The 10,097-nt window shown below is 37.1% G+C and overlaps 1 protein-coding gene across 3 annotated transcripts; it reads left to right on the top strand.

The window, feature by feature from the left end:
- The first annotated feature begins 29 nt into the window (after positions 1-29).
- On the top strand, positions 30-7,632 carry LOC117293755 (histone deacetylase complex subunit SAP30L-like). 3 transcript variants are annotated; one of them, XM_033776184.1, is made up of 5 exons: positions 30-339; positions 2,894-3,088; positions 3,992-4,117; positions 5,378-5,476; positions 6,447-7,632. In XM_033776184.1, exons 2-5 carry the CDS (start codon positions 2,912-2,914, stop codon positions 6,558-6,560), a joined length of 516 nt encoding a protein of 171 aa, XP_033632075.1. In that variant the 5' UTR covers positions 30-339; positions 2,894-2,911; the 3' UTR covers positions 6,561-7,632. The 3 variants fall into 3 exon arrangements, with proteins under 3 accessions (XP_033632075.1, XP_033632074.1, XP_033632073.1); XM_033776183.1 differs by having other exon boundaries at positions 2,888-3,088; positions 3,992-4,138; XM_033776182.1 differs by having other exon boundaries at positions 31-339; positions 3,992-4,138.
- The last annotated feature ends 2,465 nt before the right edge of the window (positions 7,633-10,097 follow it).

The raw sequence follows: 10,097 nt of genomic DNA, 5'->3' as shown, positions 1-10,097 counted from the left end.
GGGCTTTAAATCCGGAAGTTGACACACATTGTTTGTGTGCGTTCCCCACTGATTATTCATGTAGTAGATTGGCATTCAACGTTCAGCGTTAGGGCATGGATTTTCTACACGCAAGCACCTTTTTGCACACGTCGCTGTACATGCTGTATAATGCATTGTACTGCCGGTTGTTGTTTGTTGTGTAGTGTTCATATAAATCCTATACAAAAAAGCTTGCATGTGTGACGCATGGGGATGGTGGATGCATGCAGCGCATAGGGAAATAAACCGTAGGAGCAACATAGAGAGTGTGGCTTGTGTGTGTGATCGATGATCAAGCGCTTTAGAGGGAGAATTCTGGTGAGTATGTATGGCGCTTGCCAACAAACAAGCACTGACCTGCGGGGTTGGGGAGGGGGAGACTTTACAACAACAGTTATTTACAACATAACAGTAATTGTACATGTTCTATCTCATCATTATTATCACTTACTTACCAAGATCTTATAAATAAAAACTTTATTTAAAAAAACATACATTGAAATTGCATACAAAATGGGATGGTGCATGCTGACTATTTTCACTATTCATTGACACAGAAACACATCTGATTTTAGGACAGGAGTCCTAACTCCTCACCAAAATATCGATGGGCCCGGGTACGTGCGGATTGTGCTGATGTAGCCCAAGTGTAAAACAACAACCAAACAACAATTGCAATTCAGCTTGCAATTTCTACTTTCATTGGTACATGTAGAGCCATCAACTCTAGACTTTTGTTGCATTACTAAATTATACAGGAACAATTATATTTATAGTTCTAATATAAAAATTTTATATTAAATTATTTTTACATTTTGATAAATTTTTTCTTGATGCAAAAAAAAAATTCTTTACCCTCTCAATATTTACACTTTTTTTATTTTGTCAAAAGGGGCAAAAATACGATTTGCATTCAGAAAAAAAAAGTGTTATTTTCATCAATTATTTGTTTCATTGGTCTATAATGCCAGTGCAACAAACAATCACTTAAAGACACTGCTGGACACTAAATTGGTAATTGTCAAAGACTAAGTATACATAAAATAACAAACCTGTGAAAATTTAGCTCAATCGGTCATAAAAGTTGCATGATAATAAAACATTTAAGAAAAAACACCCTTGTTACACAAAGTTGTGTGCTGTCAGATGCTTGATTTTGAGACCTCAAATTCTAAATCAGGTCTCGAAATCAATTCGTGGAAAATTACTTCTTTCTTGAAAAAAAGTACTCCACTTCAGAGGGAGCCGTTTCTCACAGTGTATTTTATACTATTAACAGCTCCCCATTACTCGTTACCAAGAAAGGTTTAATGCTAATAATTATTTTTAGTAATTACTAACACTAACAGTGTCTACATGTAGATTACATTATGAATGTATTTTGATTATTTTGAGGACGTTGCAATATCTGCCACACCTCCAATACACAGTATCTCCAACAAACTTACTGCTCTTATGAAGGAATGTCTGAATGTCAGTCACTTCATACCCAAGTCACTTCATACCCAAGTCACTTCGTACCCAAGCCACTTCGTACCAAAGCCACTTCATACCCAAGTTAATTCCTACCCAAGTCACTTCATAACCCATTGGGCACAGTTGTTAAGACGAAGGAAACAATTTGAAACCAAAGTTTGGGATTCTTTTTTGTTATCAGCACTGGTTATCAGTAAATAAAAAGTTCGCTTTATAGGGGAGATTTTAAAATAGCAAATGTAGTAATTTAATGGTGGAAAAGCTTGTGTAAAATATGCCCTCTATGCGGGCCAGTCTCCGTCGGACAAGTAATAAAAAGAAGCCCATGACTCCATGAGAAAATCGCGTCAAAGTGAAGAACATTAATTCAGCAATAATAATAATATTAACTGGACACTGTTTTAGTGTTTGGTGAGGAACATCTGATCTTTCTGCAAGTCGTTTTTAATTACCCTGAAATATAATCAGTGTCGATGTCCATCCACATGAAAGAAAATAGTGAAGGCCGGCAACTTATGTCAGAGTCAGACAAGTTTGGTATGAAATGACTTGGGTATGAAGTGACTTGGGTACGAAGTGACTTGGGTACGAAGTGACTTGGGTACGAAATGACTGACATCGTTATGAAGACTTGTAAGTTGTTGTTTGTTGCGAGGTGTTAGTGTAATGGTTTGTGGCTCCAGTCTTTTGCCTGTGTCAATAATAAGGGCCACAGTCGTGAGAGCAGCTGCCTTGCTGCAGCAGCAGTATCATTGAGAACAGAAATGGCACAAGAGTTAAAGGCAGTGGACACTATTGGTAATTACTCAAAATAATTATTGGCATAAAACCTTTCTTGGTGACGAGTAATGGTGAGAGGTTGATGGTATAAAACATTTTGAGAAACGGCTCCCTCTGAAGTGCCAGTATTTTCGAGAAAGAAGTAATTTTCCACGAATTTGATTTCGAGACCTCAGATTTAGAACTTGAGGTCGCAAAATCAACCATCTAAACGCACACAACTTCGTGTGACAAGGGTGTTTTTTCTTTCATTATAATTATCTCGCAACTTCGATGACCGATTGAGCTCAAATTTTCACAGGTTTGTTATTTTATGCATATGTTGAGATACACCAACTGTGAAGGCTAGTATTTGACAATTACCAATCGTGTCCACTGCCTTTAAGTCGTGTGAAGACAGTTATCACTGACTTTTCCACGGAGCTGTAAAAAGGATAAGCTTACTCCCATGATGACATTTGCATGAATGTAATGATCATTTGTAATTTACAAGATTTTTTGTTTAGTTACAGATTTGATCTCGACTCTCAATGAAAATGAACAGGTACAGCACGGAAGAGGACAGTCATGAGGTATTGATCATTTGTAATTGACAAGATTTTTTGTTTAGTTACAGATTTGATCTTGACTCTCAATGAAAATGAACGGGTTCAGCACGGAAGAGGACAGTCGTGACTCTGGTCACGGACAGATATGTTGCCTGGTAGACGACGGTAACCGGTGCTCAAGACCTGCAGGGAATGCCTGCTATAGTAAACGCATTGCCAAGACGGTGCAACAACGAAAACTCAAGCTTAACATTGATCACAGTGTAAGTTTTTAAATGGATCCACTTTCTTAGAGGGTGCTGAAGCTGAGGGTATACTTTGATGGAGCTAGACATGTCAAGCTGTCTAATGACTTAATGTGGTAGCTTTTTAAATTCACTTACTGGTAATTCTTGACATCGTGATTAATTTACTTCACATGTTATCATGGTAAAGCCAGCCTGTACAGATGAGTTCAAATACAATGGCATGGCATCCGCATGGTATAGTATACTTCTAGAGGCAACAAAGGCGATTGCCTCCATGCCCTTTGGTCATTGCCTTGGTGCCCTTGAAATGCTCACAGTACAAGTGTACAATTTTCTCATAGTCATAGGGTGCCCTTTACCAAGGAGAAAATGCCTTGGTGCCCTTTCCCTTTCAAAATTAAAGCATACAGGCCTTAATGGTTTATTTTCCTAAAATGTTTTCTAATCTTTCTCCTGAAACCAGGAACAGTCTCATCACTGAACCTTTCATTGTTTCTAAATCCAGAATGAGATTCTCAAGCATTTCTAAGTTTCTTTGATTTTTGTTTCTAGATGATTTTATTTCTTTTAGTCAAGTGTTTTTGTTTTTCTTAGTTATTGTCTCTTTTTGTATTTCATTCTGTTTCCAAATGATCAGACAAGTCCAGTGGTCTTGTTTGTTTCAATTCAACATTTTTTTCAATTGTAAGTTTGAGTCTCACAAATATCTTTCAATCCTGGTGTATCACCCGTAGTATTCTTTGAAATCTTAGTATTCTTTGAAATTTGTTTTCTAAATTTGGTCTAGACATATAAATAATATGCCAGTTCAATCAAGATTTTGAGCTACAAGTCCTGTGGTCTTGTGAATTTTCCCCCCAATTCAAGCCCTGTAAACAATTGATGTTGTTTCCAACATTTTCTTTTTGCCGTTTGTAGGTCAGACACATTTACATTTGTGACTACCATAAAGGCGTGATACAGAGTGTGCGTAATAAACGCAAGAAACGAGACAGCGATGAAGACGCAGGCACTTCACCCGATCGGGACGTTGACATGCCCGAAGTACGTAGCAGCCGGCTGATGGTAATTCACCGACTTGTAGATTAGTTCCTCTCAAATCTTAAGACAAAAGTTTAGTTTATCTGAATCTGATTTATATAGTTTTCAAAGCACCCTTATGGAAACATCACACCAGCGTGTTGCAAGAAGACAGTGAAGAAATTTCAGTTTCAGTTCTGGGAGGACTACCCCTATAGGGAAAACTCATGTTGCCGGGTGGGGACTGAAAAACTCAACATATGCAATGCTCGAGTCCGGTATCGAGCTGGGGTCCACACAGAGGTAGAAGGTGGGGACAGAAACCACTGAGCCAACCAGGGGTGCATTTTGGCGGTCTTAACCAATAATTGTTTTGGTCGTTGGCCAGTGATTAACCAATGGGCAACTCAACCAGTTGCATCTTCTAAAATAATAGCACTTAGGTTAGTTTGAAGTTTTGCAACATCATCACCATTGCTTATTTGATACAAAGTGAAATAAGCCTGAAGTAAGCATTGGTGGAATTCCTGACAAAACACAAACTGTTTTCTCTGAAAGTTACCTTGTACTCTCAATTCCTCAAAACCTTGTGGGGGATATTTGCTAAACATCATCCGAGTTATCTTGTTGAGACTTTCCATTGGTGACACCTGCCTACACAGCAATAACTACAGTGGGCCCGGAATTACACCAAGGCTAAGGGAGGCCATGGCGACTAATGCTCACTGGTCTTGTCTGGACTACTTTGGTCTAAAATGGTTCGCTGTTATTAAAGGAATTGGGTACTTTTTGTAACAAAACACAATGTTCACAGATTTACATTTAACTTACACCGTTTGAAGATAATGTTAGTAGAAAGCATACCTTAAAATATTAGTTGCTGAGGTGCTGTAGTTTTTGAGAAATGAGTAAAATAATGTCATAAAAATACGTTTTTACATGCTAAAATAATTTTCGTTTTATGATCACTGAGACGAAAATTATTTTCATGACATTGTTTTACTCATTTCTTAAAAAATACAGCACCTGAGCAAGTAATATTTTCAGGGAAGCTTTCTGCTATCATTATCTTTAAACTGTAAGTCTGTGGACATTGTGTTTTTTTTGTCCTACAAAAAGTACATAGACCTTTAAAAGACTGTGTAAAATTTTAAGTCTATAGTAAAGAATAAAATTCCAAGCCTGCTATGAATAGGGATAAACTTGAAGCCATAATGCTTTATCAATTTTAAACAAGTATTGTTTCTTGAACTAACACTTTTAAACTTGTTTGTGTCTTGTAAGGTGGATTTGTTTCAGCTACAAGTGAACACATTGAGGAGATATAAACGCCACTACAAGCTTCAGACTAAACCTGGTCTGAATAAAGCCCAGCTTGCCGAGGTGAGTGGAAAACTTATCATTCTTGCGGTCCTTTTCAAAAACCATGTCCAGGCCTTGAACCTCACTCTTGAAGGGAGGGGCACAGCAATTTTCCTCTGGTAAGGGGCGCTTTAATGCGGAAATTGTATATTTGTATTGAAACTTTGCAAAGTAGACCCCAGCAAACGCACAGTGCACCATGGCAATTGCTGTGCGTGCCATGGGTTATTTCGAGACCTGCATGTCTCTGGTTTAGGCTCCGTCAGTTATTTTTACAGCGTGCTTTTAATACTTGGCTTCAGCTAGGAAGAACTAAAGCTGAATTCATGGTTTCCAAGTACTAAGATGATACTCAAAAATTCATAATTCATGTTTCCCCCTCACCAATTCGGTACTCAATGTTCCTTCACTGTGCACTTAACAAGTTAAGTCTGAATATTTTGCAAAATTGCCACATGAAATCACTTCCTCCACTGCTTTTTCACTCATCGGTGAAGGTCTAGTAAGAATAATAATTTGTTATTTTATCCTCGGTAAATATATCTGTGTCTATTAAATTAAACAAGTTACAATTAAAATGAAAAGGAATTTTAAGGAATTAATGATTAATTAAACCTTTTAATAAATTGAGTGTTTTTGAATTATACTGTATCAACTGGCACTTTGACAATAAAATAATTTTTTTATTGATAATGCTGGCCATTAATTGAGAATTCACTACAAGAGGTCAGCATACATGATGACCACTTTTTGTTTTCAGGTGATTGATGTTTATGCATTACTTGAGAATGAAAATATTATTTGAAAATAGCCTGCATTTTTATAGAAAATACATGTTTCAAGTCTTCTGATGTTTTGTTGAGACTTTTCACAAGATCGTCTAGGGTGCAAGTCATTTCACATGTCAAGAGATTAGTTTACCCTAAATTAGTCACTAATTAGAATCATTTTCATTAACTAGCGTGTCTTTTTTCCTGTTTCCAATGTCCAGACGGTTGCTAGGCACTTCAAGACGCTCCCGGTCATCGAGAAGGAGGCTCTAACTTACTTCATCTACATGGTGAAAAATCACAAGAGCAGATTTGATCACAAATCGGACCTGTAGTTGGTGCAGATGCTGCCTTGGATGGAACAAACACTGGTTTGATGAAGAACTTGTAGCTTGACGCAAATGATACTTGTTTTTATAATCTTCACTGAGAGGATTAATGCAATGACTGGTGGATGTCAACACACAAGTTGTGAAAGTTTACATGCACTGCAAAGGACCAAATACTTTGTTAGTCAGTTACACATAACGATGGACGCCTTCTTCAAACTGCTTAGCTACATGTATGTTTATTGGACACGATTTGCATTCAGACAACATCGGTGATTGCCCAAGACCAGTATTCACACTATTAGTGACCCAACCTATACATTAGACAGACCTGTGGAATTTTTTTTAACTCAATCTGTCTTCAGAGTTGAAATGAGAAGAAAAAAATACACAGTTTAAAATTTGAACTGTTTTAATGTGAACAAGCACTAAGAGAACATTTAACTCATTTTTATTATGGATAAGTTTTCTTCAATACTCAATTGAAAGTTATTTATCAGAATGAATATCAACATTCGAACACAAGAGCGTCGAACTTATCCAGTCGTAAGTTTACTGGCACAAGGCTAAAATCAAAGACTCTGGGTACTGCAGTTAGGTGTGAATGTTGGTCCTTGTATTATAGTGATGATAAAAAGATATTCTCTGTACTATTTTGCTGTAATTCCTTCTTTGATTACTGGTGCCCCATTGTTTTAACTTATGTCATTTTGTTGCCAGCTACAAGCTAATGTGTTTAACAGCAAGCCAAAGTGATGAAGGTATGCACTGGCCAACTGCATGTTTTGACTTGACAGACACTGTTCTCACTCGCATTCTGTGACAAATTAAGTCAAACTCTGCAACAGTGCAGGAAAAGGACGCTGACAATTTGTTATGTATCCAATTTCAGCTGTATAGAAAAATGTAAATAAGCGTTGTAACTGAAATGATCTTGATTTAAAGATGTTAGATGAGCAACCCCTCATTCTTTAGGAGGAGTAAAAAACAAAAGCGTGTCCTTTTCTTATGGTGAATATACATGTAATTGTTGGTAACAAAACCAGAATTTAAGCAGCTTAAGACAAATGCACACACATACAGGCAAACTTAAAGGCTGGTTGATTTGGTTACACCGCTCTGTTTCAACACCCCTATGTTCCGACACCCTTGTTTATTTTCCCCATCCTAATCCTGACCCTAGCGTGTAAAACACAAGGTTTAAACATAGGGTCGTCAGAAAATAGAGCAGTTACCATTGATTTCATAAAGAAATTTGTTTATTATCAGAATGCTGGGGAAAAAAACAAGCCCAAAGAGTGTTTTGATTTAAACTAAAAACAAACAAAAACAATGGGTGAAATATTAAATTCTCTCAAACATGTACACCTCTTTTGAGTTATTTATCAACCCATGTAATGCCATGGAGTCTCTCACATCGTCTCTCATACAAAGGCAGACATGTTAAAAATGCTTTTCTTCGAAAGAGAAGTAGATTAAATTTCCATATTCCATTCTCATCATCATAATTATTTTCTCAGGAGCAATCAGAGGCCTGACTGTTGAGTTTACTATTGTGCATAATGAGTTTCTGTAGCAGCACAGGTTTAATTTATCTGTAATTTATGTTGTGGTATGACATTAATAGCTGCCACACAAGTCAATAGATCCCTTGCATTGGCGCGCCACATTCTGGTAGGTTGAGGTCATGCGCACATTTTTATGCATCTCAGCTCGCCTAATGATCTGCCTCAATGAGGGCGCTATTTGAGAATGTGACGTCATAACTATGCAAGGGGTCTATGGCAGTTGTTTTACTTTTCTTTCATGAAGATGGTAATAAAAGATGAAAAAATATTTAAGTACTTTGGTGATGAATGTAATGTTTTTTTGTAAATCATGTTCTGGTTGTGTGTGAGCTGTATGCATATTATTTTAACCATACATTGCTGGAGCAGTCAAGGCTGGTCTGGTACTCAAAATTGGTTTCAGACCCGAGATGGACTTAGGCAAGGAAAACAAAAACACAGAGACTCGACCACAGTCTTACACGAAGAGTTGGGAGTGTTCCAGAACAGTGTTTTTACACTGAGTGGTGATATGATATGGAGAAAGACTAGTGGTGTGATAACTTTGTTTCTAAAATCAGAGTTTGGTATTTCCATAGATAACTCTGCAAATTGTCTTGATGTGTGAACTGGCCATCAAGAGAAGAATGACACCCAAACCTGCAGTGTATATTTTGTGGTAATTTCAAGTAAGAAACCACTAAAGTGAGTCTGTAGATCCACTGAATGGTAGCCTGTACATTCAAGAACTTCATTCTAGATAAGATTTCTAAACAATATTTTTGGAAATGTAGATGTCTGGGTAAAGGTCAACTACGCCTATGGCTTTTTATACACACATACACAAAAATAAAATCAAACCTGTGATTCATCAAGATTTTGTGGAGACTAATATTCTTGAAAGAGGCAAACTTTGCCATTATTGAGATGAACAACTTATTAGGATCAATTATTGCAAAAAATAGCTGGGACTGGCCAATTACTTTGTTAACAGGAATGTTATTTAAATACAGAAAAACAAAGCAGAAGTGATATGGAAAGGTTTGCGGTAACACCATGTAATGACTATCTCTCAATGAGTTGGGGTGGTTCTGAAAAGAACCGAGAGTGACACCCCAAATCATTACAGATAGTCATTATGGTGTTACTGCGAACCTTTCCATATCGTATTTCCACCATGCAAAGGTTCAAATCCTACTAAAGCAGAAGTGAGATTTCTTTGGATCTGGACTGTACAGTCGCCTGGAGGTGCTATCACGTACAGGGGACTGACTTTGCATGGAACTTCAGAATGTACTCATTACACGCAGAACTTCTTCAGAACAGTGTTCTTTATGATTAGCACATCTATGTAGACTTCTAATTAGTGGTGATGTAAAATAATAGTCTGTATAGAAACCTTAGAATTTCCTGTTGTTTCTTTAGCAAGTTTCACCTCCCGGGGGTGGGGGGGGGGGGTAATGCTATCCAGTTTTGAAGATTTATCATGAATTTTTCTACAATTTCGACAATACACTCTAGGCATCCCTACTTTAATCTGATTGAGCCTATCTAAGATATGTAAGTCAGACAGTAAAATAAATCGTCCTACTTGTTATTTCCAGACCCAATTGATATTGTGCCTTGTGCTGACAACAGCTAACCTCTCAAAGATTTAAATCTGACCGTACTAAATAAATTATTTTCTCTATTTTAAGTCTTTCATGGCAGCAGAAACAATACTTGTAGAAATGTCTGGGTAGATTATTATTCCAATATCACCATAGTGATTTTTAATTGCTTAGCAATTAAGATTGATACAGATCTTAAAATCAGCCTCAAAGCTCTGTGGGAGATCATCAGCTTCAGGGAAACTGTACATTCTAAATTTGGCAGAACCTTGAATTATTGCACAAAACAAAAGTTGGTCTTCGTTTGTTTTTAATGGTTATATTTACCCCCCCCCCCCCCCCTCCCTGGTCTCAAAAGAACAATAATATGAATGTCATCATTTTTA

This window comes from Asterias rubens, chromosome 8 (assembly GCF_902459465.1).
Source record: "Asterias rubens chromosome 8, eAstRub1.3, whole genome shotgun sequence".
Classification (NCBI taxonomy): domain Eukaryota; kingdom Metazoa; phylum Echinodermata; class Asteroidea; order Forcipulatida; family Asteriidae; genus Asterias; species Asterias rubens.
The sequence above is the reverse complement of the archived record's forward strand: the minus strand, read 5'-3'. Positions and strand labels throughout refer to the sequence as shown.

Bases quoted from the DNA above. Each gene is read 5' to 3' on its own strand.
- LOC117293755 (XM_033776183.1), top strand. From the start codon at position 2,912: ATGAAAATGAACGGGTTCAGCACGGAAGAGGACAGTCGTGACTCTGGT. The intron at 3,089-3,991 runs GTAAGTTTTTAA...TGCCGTTTGTAG, and splicing joins AGCTTAACATTGATCACAGT to GTCAGACACATTTACATTTG. The intron at 4,139-5,377 runs GTAATTCACCGA...GTGTCTTGTAAG, and splicing joins TACGTAGCAGCCGGCTGATG to GTGGATTTGTTTCAGCTACA.